Source organism: Oppia nitens, unplaced genomic scaffold (genome assembly GCF_028296485.1).
Source record: "Oppia nitens isolate AA-2021 unplaced genomic scaffold, nextdenovo-longstitch-racon4-pilon3 scaffold18_pilon_pilon_pilon, whole genome shotgun sequence".
NCBI lineage: Eukaryota > Metazoa > Arthropoda > Arachnida > Sarcoptiformes > Oppiidae > Oppia > Oppia nitens.
The window spans coordinates 1,649,622-1,665,077 of NW_026533197.1; the positions used below are offsets into that span (position 1 = coordinate 1,649,622).

The 15,456-nt window shown below is 25.2% G+C and overlaps 3 protein-coding genes across 3 annotated transcripts; 1 reads left to right on the forward strand and 2 right to left on the reverse strand.

Moving 5' to 3' along the window:
- Positions 1–4,387: 4,387 nt before the first annotated feature.
- Positions 4,388–10,335, reverse strand: LOC128965891 (intraflagellar transport protein 122 homolog). Its single transcript, XM_054312669.1, has 20 exons — positions 10,277–10,335; positions 9,973–10,203; positions 9,175–9,385; positions 8,959–9,114; positions 8,687–8,878; positions 8,479–8,617; positions 8,347–8,405; positions 7,809–8,258; positions 7,601–7,720; positions 7,375–7,493; positions 6,822–7,304; positions 6,588–6,759; positions 6,413–6,515; positions 5,869–6,110; positions 5,632–5,732; positions 5,385–5,550; positions 5,198–5,255; positions 4,908–5,081; positions 4,633–4,796; positions 4,388–4,471 (listed from the first exon to the last, which is right to left on the reverse strand). The coding sequence occupies exons 1-20, from the start codon at positions 10,333–10,335 to the stop codon at positions 4,388–4,390; spliced, it is 3,483 nt and encodes a 1,160-aa protein (XP_054168644.1).
- Positions 10,336–13,022: 2,687 nt separating this feature from the next.
- LOC128965892 (LYR motif-containing protein 1-like) lies at positions 13,023–13,337 on the reverse strand. The gene has a single exon (XM_054312670.1). It carries the CDS (start codon positions 13,335–13,337, stop codon positions 13,023–13,025), a length of 315 nt encoding a protein of 104 aa, XP_054168645.1.
- A 607-nt stretch (positions 13,338–13,944) lies between these two features.
- Positions 13,945–15,225, forward strand: LOC128965893 (nucleotide exchange factor SIL1-like; the record flags this gene model as incomplete). Its single annotated transcript, XM_054312671.1, has 1 exon — positions 13,945–15,225. A coding segment is annotated over exon 1 (1,281 nt), but the record flags the coding sequence as incomplete, so codon positions are not given.
- Positions 15,226–15,456: the final 231 nt, after the last annotated feature.

A 15,456-nucleotide genomic window follows, 5' to 3' on the forward strand; every position in this document is an offset into this window, starting at 1 on the left:
ATTTGGTGGGTTCTTGGGTGCCAAAGAAAAAGGAAACAAAAGTTCACCAAATCTTATCACATGAAACATCATTCACTACTCATCTAACTATCCCTCCTATACCACACTCCTCTTGTTTATAGTAACAGTCACTATCTTATATATTATACATACTTTTATGGCATTTTATTATTGAGATTTTTCAAATAAAAAACAAAAAAAACATTTTTGATTTAATCTATTGTTTGAGAGGCGGTATTTGATTAGATAATATTATGAACTATGGATCGGATGATCATCAATGGTCATCAATGGTCATCAATGGTCATCAATGGTCATCAATGGTCATCATTGGTCATCAATGGTAATGCTTTGGCACAAAGGCTTTGGCACTGGCACATTTTTGTATTGATTTTATAACGACAAAAATTGTGGGGGTGTCAATTATTGTGCCAAAGATCACATCAGTCAACAATCATTCAACTTTTTATTCAAACAAATGGTAATCAATTTTTTCTTAATAATTATAAAAAATATATTTTTTTATTACAAATTTTGTGTACAATTGCTGTAATACTTAATTTTTAGAGTATTATAAATATTAATACTTAAAATGGACAACTTTATCTAAGACAAAAATTGTATAACAAAAAGATATTTGTATGTTATAAATGTATGATGAATGTATTGCATAGATAGTCCGATGATACACTTAATTTCATTGCAGCTATAGTAGTGAAACATTGTTATATTATTATGATATTAGAAATTATATACTGTATGTATGCAAGTATATATCGTGTTTGACACTCTTTTTCATTATAATTGTTATAAAACAATAAATTTAATGCAGTATAGTCTAAGTATTATATAACAAACACACTGATTATACAATCAGATGATGAAATCCGTTAGAATTTATTATACTATAATAGGAAAGCTATTGTTTGACAAAAAAAATATAATGAATACACTGAAAAATATATTTATAATTTTTAGTTGCAATTAGTCATTATAAAATATATCTTAATAAATATTATAATAGTTATCCCATTCTAACGGCTTTATATCTCCGATATATAACTATACAATTACTGCACCCTTTTTTAGTTTTTTGTACTGTAATATAATTCTGTCTAAAAATACTGTTTAACTAATAAGTGTTAATAATTAGAAGTTATTTATTATTGAAGTACTGTACTGTATGTAGTGTTTTGGTTAATATTATATATTGGATTGATTTGACTTAAACGACAATAATAGATGTGTAAAATATATGTTTGAACGCTATATTCATAATCTGTATTTTTATTCACTAAGTTTTTAGATATATTAATCACTAACTTTATGGTACATTGACTGTCATTATTTACAACATAACTATATTATTAATTATTAATATTTAAAATAATATACTTATACTATGTTTTATATAAAAAATTTGATAAAAGGTACTGAAATATAACTTTTAATAATTTTTAAAGATTTTATGAAAGAGCAGTCAAGTAGTTATTACTATACTGTATTAACTCAAAGAAACCCAATTGTATGACTTGTTTAGTAAACTAAAACTCAAAATTTTAATTTCACATAAAATTATCTTTAATGACGATCACAATTTTGCTCTCTCTCTCTCTCTCTCTCTCTCTCTCTTTCTCTCTCTCTCCCCAACAAACAATTTGATTGTTTTTTAATGTGATTCACTTCCACTTCAATGGCATTACTGACTCAAAACTTGTCTTTATATCTATTTTTATGCCTTGATTTTTCTATAATAATACATAATGTCTCAAAGGTAGAGTTTATATAAGTTTATATACTGTATTGTATTATGCAATATAATAAAACATTAAACTATACAAACTATGATTAGTCTTAAGGGTTGTGCTTAAATTACTTGAAAATGACATAAATATTATAACATGTAATATAATATGTAATATATTGTGTTTAAAATAACATAAGATAACTGATTCTTGTTTTGTGTAAATTATTCATTAATATAAGATATAAACTAATTTTAAAATTATTATTTTTATCTTAAACAAATAATTTTATTATATTATTTTTATTAAATTTAAGTTGTACATTTAATGATTACGTTCTAGAATTTATTTTAAATAAAAAACAATTTTAATCTAAAATTTGATGACAAGTATAAAGATATAAAATAAATAAATAAAAAAAAGGTGTGATCACTAATAACATTGATCACTACTGTAATAGTGACAATTGTGATACATACTATGTATTACATACTATGTATCACACAAACACATTGCACACTACACTTGTATACAATAATCAAATAACCGGTTTTGTTATTAAAATCAAAATAGAGTTGAATTTAATTATAAGTCAAGTCTTTTTTCACATAAACTTATTTAATTCAACTACCGTGAGATCCATATGTTGTTTTACATTAATCCTAAACTAATAATTAGTTTCCCGAAGCTATTTTATATGACATATCATTTGAAAACATATTCATTGATACATATTATGTATATTTTAACTTTCATTATCTACAGTATGTTTACTACATTTACTACTATTATATAAATATTTATCAATGTATTCAAAATATAATTTATATATTATATAATTTGAAAAATTATATATAAATTATTTAACTTTGTAACAATTTTTATTACTAAAACTTTCTAAGTAAATTTTCTTACTTTATATAGACAAAATTATTATATAACAATTCTAACTATATATTACCATATATTAAAATTTTATACTAATTTCAATTTAAATTCAATTTAAAAATTTCTTGTAAAAAGTATGAATATTATATTAAATTTTATTTATCTATAAAAGAATAGTAAAGATGTTTAGTTGTTAATCAAAGTTGACATACAGTATGTCTATCCAAATGTATTACACTTATTATACCTATCAATGATATCTATCATTGATAGGTCATAATATAAACCCAAGTTTGTTGAAAACAAATAATAATATTATATATTAATACTCGCATTACTAAATATTGACATAATATGAGATTTCTATATTTTTTATTTTATATATAATTATTTTAATTTAACATATAATATTGTTTAATTGATTTAATGATAGAATATATAAAATATTGTACTAAACAAATTGTATTAATAGTTATAAATTGAAAATAATATAATATTACTACGATTAGTGATATAATGTGATATAAAGCAATGACAGTAATGGTTATGATTGTGACAATTGGATCACTTGTATGGATATAGTTATGATAAAGTTATGGTTCATGTGATCTTCAAACAAGCTTTTCCTGTAAGAAGGGGTGGATCTCAAACAACATGTATTGTCAACTCAATGAACGGCACTTCGCGTCACTGCCGCTCAGGTATGTCTATGTCTATGTGAATCTCACATAAAACTCATTAAAATCTACTGTCCATTCATTGTCTCACAACTCAAACTTAAGTTATTTAAACGTAATGTAATTTTTAAAGTTTTGTCATTTTTCTATTGGATATTATAAAGTATGACGTTTATCACCACTTTATATACGCCTCCTTATGGCATATCAAGTGACATAAAAAAAACTACATCAATAGACCAAATGTCAACTCAATCAATGACTTTATGAGTTTTAGACAACTGTGCTTACCATTGAAAGTGTTATTATTGAAAATCATTTGACCACATCTGACATATCTGTCCCATAAGTTTATTCAACTTTTAACCATTAAAACGTTATTCTCTTTTATTTCACAAAAATTATTTTTATGTCTAAATCACGATATCACAAGAAAACACTATCACTGATTTCATCTAAATATTGTAGTTTTATCACTTAGTTTCCTGTTTAATATATTTTAATTTAAGGCGTTAGAAAAGTGCACTCTTTAGCATAAAATACTGTAATATTAGCGTTAAAATATCGGTTTTCAATATTTTGTTTATTATATTCTAATTTAGTTTTAACAAAATCTTAAATAATAAGTTTATATTCTCTTATATATTAATATAATTATGGATAGTATAGTTGAAAATATTGATATTATATAATCTTGTAAATTTAAATATATATTTTTATCTGTTTAATTTTGAAAATAATAATTATAAATGACATTTACTTTACTTTTGATAATTTTAAATTATTTATATCACATAATTGCTTATACTGTTGAATATAAAAGTGTTACTCTATTAATAATAAATTACATTCTTTTTATTTTTGTTAAAAAGTTTATAAATTTTGTCAAAATATTTATCAATAATTGAATATTATTATTTGCTTACCTTTAAATAGTTATTTATTATTTAATTAAATATTTTTATGATAACAAAGAATAATAAATAATTTTAGTTAAGTTATTATAAATTTGGTTTAAAGTTAAGAAAATTTTTAAATTGAAAAATAATAATAAAAAAGTTCAAACAATTGTTATGTTTAATGTTGTGACCGTTGATGTGAGGACCTGCAGAAAGGGCACCGACCCGTCTCTTGCATCTCATACTCGTCCGAATGAAAAAACTGGATTCATATAATTATAGTACGAATAATAATAATAATATTCATATACTGTATACTACAGTACATATTTATATACTGTATAAGTTAGTATTAAAACTATATAAATATAATATATTATATATAATATAAGTGTCTAATATCTGCATAATAATAATACTCACTCTAAAGCAAAATTGACAAACAGTTATAGAAATATCAGGCATAAGATTTCGGTAATATTTAGTGGTCAGTGGCGGTCGATATTTAACTACAATGATTTCCGTTGGTTTCATTTTTTCAACTGTTGATTGTTTCACTCTTATTGGTCTATATTTTAAATTTAAATCTTGAAATGTGGTTAAAAATGGATGATTTTTGTTGTTAAAATCATCGTCATTTAAAAAATAATTTTGATTATCATTTGTACGACTATTGATATGATCGTTGTGTTCAATACTCATATAATTGATGTCTAATTTTAATGATTGATAGTTATCATAATTTTCTTCTTGCCATTGACTGTCACTAATTTGATTCGTTATATCATTTGATTTAATTTGATGTTGAATTTTACTGGCATTGATATCATTGCTATTATCTTCAATTTCAAATTGCACTAATGGTAGTATATCTATTTTATTTGAATAAATTTTTCTTAGAGTTTATTGATAAATAAATTAAAATCTTATTTACCAAATGTTGCAAATGAATAAATAAAGGGTTGATTACAAATAATACATTGATTGCCTTTATTATTATAAAGAGGATTAGTTGTAGAACATCGATAACACAATGATTGTAAATCCTATAAGTATTTTTAATTAAACTTTGTTATCATAATAATCATATTAATAGTAAAAACAAAAATGAAATTATTTATCTAAAAAAATATTATAATAGAAATATGTAGTTTATATGTAGTAACTAAATATACCTCAGAGTCACTGAATGGTTTAGCTCTGACCATAATATCTCCCATATCTATGGCCTCTTGAAATCTATTGGGGACATGCATTGTATGCAAAACTTCATATAAATGTCTTACAAGTTTATGTGCCCCCAAATTTCTACCCTGTTTTGATAATGCATATAAAATAGTCCTAAAAATTCATACAATATATTAATGTTATGTATTTTATTAATAGTTAAGCAAATATATTTAAATAATATAAATAACAAACACTTTGGAGACTCCGTTTGGCAAGAAATGCATAGTTTGGTGGTAGAGATACCGGGCCATATTGAACAGGGCGTCCGCAAAATACGATGTAAATGGCTCTTCCTATTCATTTAAGTTAATTTTTAATAATCTTTTTCATATATCTTATATATATATATATATTGTATATAAAATATAGTATAAAATATGTAAAGATAATTCAATTTAATATAATTCAATATAATAAAGAATAACTTACAACATATCTATAAATATTATGATAAGCATAATAAATATCTGCTTTGTTTGATAAATCATAATATTTGTCAATAAATTGGTTCATCTCATGGTTTGGTGATTCATTTGCAAGATCTAAGTACTGGTTGGCTAATATCCAGCAATAATAAGAGGCATCATTGAAACGATTCTCATTAATTGCATTATTCATTAGTTGTTGTAATACATGTGATGCCTCCGTCTGTTTTCCTGCTTTATGAAAGGCTATGAGACAAAAAAAATAAGTGAACGACAATAGAGAGAGAGAGAGAGATAGAGAGAGAGAGAGTTGGTTATAATTGCCAAGTCTTTAGAGCGTAACTTTTGATTATTATATAATTATTATGTAAGTCGTTGTCGCTTTTAAACGACATTTGCATTTTATGTGAGAGAGTTGTGAGAAATTTTATATAATAGGTATAGAATAATAAAGATGTGCTGCAATTTGCTGTCGTTTCAATTGGACACACATACAGTATATAGCACAGGTAGGTGCAATGAGTGGTAATATATGATATATGGTATACCGTGTTGAGCTTCGACAAAACGATCATTTTCAGCCAACCATATAGCATAAGGAACGTAGACGTCCTGCTTGAGGTGCGGGTAGTCATCTGCCAGTTTGAATGCCTGCCATTAGTTATTGTGATGAATGCTTGAGTTGATCGCAAAATAATAATTATTCATTAAATAATTGTATACCTCTTGCCATTGACTTGACTTGATATAAATGATGGCCAGGTTTTGAATGTCACCTATTTTTTTATAGACTTCAATAGCATTCAAGTAGTGTTTGCTTTTAATTAGAAAGTCGGCACAGAGTGTCAGTGCTTTACGGTCAGCCCTATCCAACTGCTGCACTACAGTCATCATCCTTTCATATATTCATAACATATTTAATATATCAAAATACAATTAAACACTTAAATGATTTACATATCAAGCCATCCATGTTGGCCAATGATCTCAATTGCTTTAACCGTATCTCCAGAAGCTAAATACATCTCAACTGCTGCTTTCGGTTCGTTAGAGTTGTGTATCCAATCGGTTCTCTTGTTTAACAAATTGCTTTTATTGGTTGAATCACTGCTTATGTATTCTTGTGTCGCGTCAGACATTCCCATATCTGAATACATTTTAATCGCTTTATTATCATCTTTTGATTGCTTATACAGTTTAGCCGCTTCTCCGAAATAACCCCTGTATGCCATAACATCTCCCATTAGTGATAATTCAGTTGTTTTACTTTGAGTTGTTGTCGATCGAGTGTATGACTGAATTAACTCCAAAAAAAGCCAATTCTTGAGTCTAATTAGTGATTTTCTTGCAATTTCAAGATTCATACAATCGAGAGCACTGTTAGCTAATATTTCCCAATCGGATTCAGTCACTTTCAAACAAGCAGTTTTATATGCCTCTCTTCAAATGTATTATGATATTAAAAAATAAAATAAAATAATCATAAAATATATGATAATTATGTACTTACAAAAACATGCTTTTCTCTATGTATTGATACATAGGTGCAGATTGTGACACTTCTACAGTTGTCACTGAATTATATTGAAGACAAAATACTTTAGCCCCACAAAAACCAACCACAAACCCCTATTAATTAAAATTATATAAAATAAGTTAAATACATATAATGTTATATATATAGGATATATACTTGTATTTATTTAATAATAAATTTTTATGAAAATAGTTAAAACCTGAAGGTTTTGTTGATGCGGTGGGAAATCTGATGCTTTAATACATAGTAAACCATTGCCTGAATAACTAAGCATATCATCAAAATGTGTATTCCATGAAACAGAATTAGCATTTGACTCCTATATTATGTTATATTTTATTAATATAATCAACAATTTATTTCAAATATGTAATAAATATTAACAAAAGTTTTGATAATATAATTACTTGATATAACAATTGTTTATTCCTCAGGTTATAGACAGAACACATGCCTTTGTCATCAACAACTGCTAACTTTTTTCTTAATATACTTATATCAAGACATCGAATTGGATTTGATATTTTGAGTATATTTATAGGAAACGGATTGTTTATAAATATTTGAACCACTTGTCCACTCTTGAGACCAACGAGAAGACCCTCACGTTGTGGTGGACCCCCCGTCACTCTAATGTATCGAATGGATGACTCTAAAGCCCATTCCCTCTCCATATTACCATTAAATGAAATACACTGTAATTTTTTTTCTTGACATAAAACAAGATTTTCAGAGCAAACAACTATTAGAGTGCACTCGAGATTATTATTAATTTTCTCTTTGACTTTGTAGTGCATATCTGTATTATCCGACTCTTTTGTCAACTCATAAATGATTACTCTTTCCGGAAGTTGGATCTTAATTATTAAAATATAAATCATATATACTATACAATAGTATAATTAATCTGTAAAGTTTTAATTGTATATTAAATAAAAATCTTACGGCCAGTCTATTTCTATAAATGGCTAACTTTTTGACCACATCTCTACATTTTATACGAACTATAGTTTATAATAGATATTAAATGATTATTAAATGATATTTTAATAGATTATATAATTTGATTTGAATAACCTTTTTCTTCTGTAATCAAATGTTGTATAATAACATCAGTCATTTTCTCTCTATAAGCATATCTTTCCTTATATAGGGAGTGAACGGTAGAGAATGACAATTCATAGAGAGCTACAGTTCCGTCCTGAGAGCCCACAGCCTATTGTTAGTCAAGTATTGATTCAATCAAAAGCATTTGTCAACACAATAGTCATTGCATTTATCATACAATTCGTGAACCGTCAGGACTTGGCTTTGAGCACCAAATCCAAGAAGACTGCTCTGCAACACAACCTATAAAAATGCCTTCTTTTGTGTAGAGAAGTGCTTTCTTATTGGATCCGCTAACCAATAAATAATCTCCACTCAAGAAATACGATACATTTAACGGATCAAATCCAATATTTCTTTCTTTTGCTATCTTTTAATACATTTATAAAATTATGTTAATTTTCAATTATTTTGTAATCTATTGAATATAAGAGATTTGTTTATACGAACAGCTTTGCCATTAATATCATAAAAACTTAAGGTTTGTGTCCAATCAACGGATACAAAGATGTCGATATCATCTTCTTTTAGGGGACAGAAGGATACGCCCCATATTGGAGCCATGGGTCCACCCAAACGCTCGATTCTATTTTTTTCTTCGCCAGTCTAGTCATATAAAACTTTTTTCAAAATATTTTACAATTATTTAATTAATCAATTAATTACACGATTGCGTATTGATATTATTCCGGATGTCAGTGCTAATGCTAAATAGTGTCCATCACTACTCCAACAACAACTATTGATTTGACCACTTATTTTCTGTTTGGTCACTGCTTTCTGTTCGGGAGACCAAAGACCGAAATCAGATGCCGTACAGCTCACCAACTGATGGGACAGTGGGTTATATTCAATACAACGAATCGCTTCATTATGACTATTCAAATATAAAATATATATTCAATTTAATGGCTGGTGTGGACACTGAAAAGTCTTGTAATTTTAATGAAATAGAGTTATTTCACCTGCAAATAGTATAACTGTGTATTAAATGTTTTAATTATAAGTTATAAATTATGTATAATTAAAACATATAATACACAGTTGTATTGTACGCGCAAACAATATAAAAAACGAAGCCTCGAAAGGTTAGCGTAGCCTAACCTACAATTCAGTAGTTATTTTCTCTACATTATTCATAATTGATATAATATTAGTTAACTAATATATTTAATATACATACTGTACAGTATATTTAAAAAATTATAAAAACAAATATACATCAAATAAGCAATATTATATCTGTTTACTAAATAAAAAGTTATAAAAAGACTATTATTAAAGAAAAAACATAAAAACTTATTACCGTTTTACTGTCAATATAATTAAAAGTGTAATTATAAATATTTAAGTATAAGTTATTATTTGTGGAAATATAATATAGTTTAGTGATTATATCAATATATATACTAATTTAGTATTATGTAATAAATAGTGCATTAATAAGTAAATAATAAATATTACGAATATTTAAGAATTCCTTCCATTTTTGCCGTCCAAATGATCACTTGTTTATCAGCAGATCCCGAAGCAAACCTCTTGCCGTCCATAGAATAGGCGACACAAATAACATTGTCTTTATGTCCTTTTAATGCTTGAATCAGATTACCATCATTTGTATTATAAACATATACTCTGATGTCTGCGGCAACTATTAGCTGATCGCTATCCGGACTAAATGCCATATCATATACGCTATAATCAATATAATTATTCATTTATTATTTATAATATATAATTATCTTTTAAAATAAATAGTGATAATAACCACAATTGATTCCCATCTTTATCTTTGATCTGATCCGTCCACTGGAGTAAACTTCTCATTTTTATGACATTAAATAATAATAATAATAATAATAATAATAATATAGAACTAGAAAATCAATTGTTTGTATTTGTTTTTATTGAAAGTTCGTTTCCAAAGAGATATTATATATAAATTATAAAGTATTTATCAATAAGTAATCAAATTAGACATAATATACGGAAATAGTAGAAGTATTGCAATAGTAAATGCAATATCTTATTAAACAAAATAATTCTTAATTATTTAATATTTTTTGACTAATATTTAAAAATACAATATTTTTATGCCAATATAAAATTATATTATTTATTATAATGTGTATACAGATACAGATATAGTATATATAAAGGTTTTTACTTACTTTTTGAGAATATATGATAGATATTAGTTATGGGATCTGTTTGCAAGACATCAATTTTGTTGACATACATAACTTGTTAGTCATAAACAAGAGGTTATTGTTATTTTGAAAAATCTTCTAGACTTTGATTAGATATAACTGATAGTCGACTCACGATTCCGTATTCTGCATATTGTTTTCAGTTTGTGTCCATTTTTCAAAACACATTTATCGGGTTCTCAGAGATTATAATTAAATTATTTTTGACAATTGATCACAATTTTGACAGATTTTATACAAAAATATAGTTAATTATACAATTTTTAATGCCTTTCCTGGCAATGCCCAAATAGATGCCATAAATGTCTGGAATTTTGGGCATCTATTTTAAATTGCTAAAAAGCAACTGTATTTATAAAAATAATGTAATTTAGTGTTAATTAAATTTACAATTAATATTCTTATTTCCAAGGATATTATCTTTTAATTAAAGGTATACAAAACAAAAATACAAACAAATATATGATAAAACAATGTTTTATAAATAAATTAATAATATATAATAGGTGTCACCATCTGAAAAATAGATGCCCAGGGCATGGCAGAGACAGGGCAGGCATTTGGCAAAATTGGCATTTATTGTTTATGCCTGCCATTTTTAAAATCCTGATTATAACCAATAGTAAGCTTAATGATAAATGTTATAATTGGTGAGATATGATTGGATAATTTTCAAGAAAATATTAATATTATTTACATTAAATTTGAATTTAGATTTGTTATATGAAGTATACAAAAATAGAATATTAATTTTATATTAATTAAAAAGTTTACTTGTTTTAAGTCGATTATTAAAAAAAAATTTTGACAAATTAGAATTACAGATTTATCATCAAAATTAAAAAAACGATTAAATTATTATTAATATTCACAAAATAACTTTTAGTAAATCTTTATTTTTGACATTAAAGTTAGTTATTTCGAAAACTATTTGATAGAATGACATTTTGATATTAGATTTGATATCAGTATTAAAAACTTTTTGAATTCAAATATTATATTTTAAATCAATGTTAAAATTTCGACTTTAAAGTCGAATATCTTTAATTGCAATGTCTGACAGCTATTTATATAATAACTTATGATAACTATAGAAAATTTAAATCCTTAAAAGCTCTGACCAACCCATAAGACAGACTTTATTTTACTCTATATGTCATAACGTTTTGTTTGTATATATTTTGTATTACAAGTGTGTAGAGGTATAACACTTATGCTTAACAGTGTTTTAGTTTACAATTCTTTAATTCAAGACATAAATATATCATAATATTTATAAAAATACATTTTATGTTATAATAATAACTTTGATAATATAATTTTAAAATATGAGTTTTATAAAATAAAATATAGTTTATCTGTATATTAGTTTTATAATACTGTATTGACAATTGACGATAATTTTAAATTTAATTTAAAGTTTTAGTCGAAATATTAAATGACAATACTTTGCATTTTATTTATTTGAAAATTATGGTAAATTATGTTTTAATTACAAAATTATAATTACAATTGTCTTAAATTGTTACTATAATTAATCGTTAATTACAAGATAATTATCGTATGAATGTATGAATTACTTAAGTATTTAAAGCATTGTATAGTAAATGATTAAAAAAAGTAATTTTAGTTAATTTAGCATGTACATTGTACAGTATAGTATAGTACAGTACAATTGTATATTATTAAATTGTAGTTTATAATTTAACAATTTAATAGATATAATTATTTTTTAAATGCATATACAATAATGTATTATTATTTAAAATAAACAGTAATATAATATAATTTTCAAATATCACTCCTATAAACCTTAAGATATAGTAATCACACATTTGTTTGTATAATACTATTAAATGGTATTTTTATTACTAACTGATATTTTTAAAGTAATATATTTAAAAATATCATACATATACACATACAGTATAACTTTATTTAGTGCATAATTATAAAGTGTTTTCTAGAAATACATTACATTTAAACATATCATATACTGTAGTACTGTATTATTCAATTGTATTTTACAAATTAATCACACGTTATATCTATTTTATTTAAATAAATATTAATTGTAATATACAATTTGTATATTACAATTAAATTTATTTTATGCTAATATGTTATGGCTGGACATTGTTTGTCAGTTATTTAATATCAATAACTGTTATTACTTTGCATATAATAATAATATGCAAAATAATGTATAAATTTAATGAAACAAAACTACTAATTATTAATAGTTATCATTTAAATAAATGTATTCAACGATTCAAATCATTTTTTTTATTAATGTTTGAAATGTTATTTTAGTTGTTTTTTGGCATAAGAGCCGATCGGGTGATACACAGGTCGCGGGTAAGGGATGTTGTAGTGTTTGGCCACTTGTACTCTGTTTATGCCTTCATTAAGAGCTCGTCTGATGTCATCTTCATTATCCAAATGTCTGTTTGTGTCAAACATTTGTCTTAATTCACTCTTTATATATAATCTCTCTTTATTTGTGTTCAAATCATTGGTGGCTTTCCATTGATAAGACAGACGGATAACTCGTTTATAAAAAGCCAGAACTTGTTGTCTTGAGCTCATTGTGACCACACTTTCGACCAATTGATTCATCACTTGTCAAACAATATTGTTGTCAATCATTAATGTTATAATAAATTAAAACCAAAATTATTCAATAAAACAAATGCAATCAATAATTATATAATTGTTTACATTAGTTTACAATTAATTAATGCTCAATCGGGGCCTCAAACTAATTCAATGTAAACCATTGATTCTAGAAGTTATGTATGACTTAATGTTAGGATTTATGTTTATATTATTATTACTAAATGTTTACGATATGTTCAATGTATTAACGTATTAATGAATTAAATTTTAATATTAATACTGTATTAATGTTATGTTTTGTAATACAGTTTATTAATAGTATTTAATAGTACTGTACTGTACTGTACTGTACTTTATTGTATCGGTATATCACAAATAATTCAATACATACCAAATCATCATCATTGAAGATATTTGAAGATAATTGAAGATATTTGAAGATAATTGAAGATATTTGAAGATAATTGAAGATATTTGAAGATATTTGAAGATAATTGAAGACCATTGAAGATAATTGAAGACCATTGAAGATAATTGAAGACCATTGAAGACCATTGAAGACTTGAAGATGAACTATAATTTGTTTATGAAGACATTGATTATTTTAATGATTACAATATTATTAGTTAAGTGTAATGACAGTCAAAATAGTCTGACAATTGTTGACCAAAATAATGATGAAGAAAGTGGCGAACAATTGAATGATTACATCGATGATGAAGAAACAGAATTTGTTGCAACCGATGAATGGCAACCAATACGTAGAGGTCAAGTCCTACCGGCAGGTCTTCACGTTAGACTTAATCTTCAAACGGGTCTTAAAGAGGCTAAACTTATCAATAAAAGAGATGATAATAATGTTATTGACGGATCAAATGATAACAATATACAAGTTATTGACAAACACAAGAAACTTGTTGTTAATGAGAAAAATGATAAATTGAAAGTTAATATAATTCGTGATCAGATAAAACAAGTTATAGAAAACATGAAATTTGGTAAAAACGACAATTTTATTAGGGATGAGATGAAGACTCGTGAAAAATCTTCTGAAAAATTTCGAACAATGGATGAAATTAAGAAAGATTTCGATGCCATGAATGTTAATATTCGATCGGAAAGTGAAATCCTTAAGATTTTAATCAATAGATATACTTCGGCGACCATTGAAGACAAGTTGACTTTATTAACAGATATGGAGTTTTTAGTTCACTCTATAGATATCGGACGCGATTTAATTGATTTGAAAGCCATCCCATTATTACTATCTGATCTTAATTCAACTGATAATCAATTGCGAGCTCAGATAGCTTTTACATTAGGATCGGCCATGAATTCTAATCCTAAGGTTCAGTTACAAGTACTTCAAAATGGAGGTCTCAAAAAGTTTCTGCTTTTATTACAATCTGATCCGTCTTTTAATGTTAAGAAAAGAGTTGTTTTTGCTATCTCTTCATTAGTCCGTCACTTTCCAAGAGCTCAGAAATCTTTAGTTGAAGAATACGGAGCACTCACTATATTTGCTAATTTTTTTAAAACTATTGATAATAATTCAATTAAATTGTGTGTTAAAGTTATTACATTATTAAATGATCTCTTAATTGAAAAAAAGATGGCTTTAAAATATGCGACAAATGATAAGTTAACTCAACTTAAAGCCCAACAGTATTATGACATAGAATTAAATTATGCCATTATTAACAACAAATTTTGTCAATTAGTACCACAACTATTGAATTTACCCGACACTGATGTCCGCGAAAAGACCATTGAAGCTATGGATTCGTTATCAGTTGTTTGTAAAAATGATTTTAAAACAAGTTTGCCTACACTTCATAAAATTTCTGATAACTTGAAAAGTTTATCAACAACTGACTCTTTTGATGAATTAAATGACAATTATTTTATAAATTTATTTCAAACTACCAATAATTTAATTAATAAATTAGAATCGGATTTAAAAACCGAGTTATAATTAATTAATCTTTGTTTTTGACTGATTCTACAAATCAAATATTTAACATTACATTTGATTTGAAATATTATTTTATTACCGTTAATAAGTGATAATTTAATCTTATAATTTATATAGTATTAGTATTATTATATTATATAAATT

Excerpts from the sequence above, each read along its gene's own strand:
- LOC128965891 (XM_054312669.1), bottom strand. The coding sequence starts at position 10,335 with ATGAGAAGTTTACTCCAGTGGACGGATCAGATCAAAGATAAAGATGGG. Across the intron at positions 10,204-10,276 it reads AAAGATGGGAATCAATTGTG|CGTATATGATATGGCATTTA; the intron begins GTTATTATCACT and ends TATTGATTATAG. Across the intron at positions 5,256-5,384 it reads AACCATTCAGTGACTCTGAG|GATTTACAATCATTGTGTTA; the intron begins GTATATTTAGTT and ends AAATACTTATAG.
- LOC128965892 (XM_054312670.1), bottom strand. The coding sequence starts at position 13,337 with ATGAATCAATTGGTCGAAAGTGTGGTCACAATGAGCTCAAGACAACAA.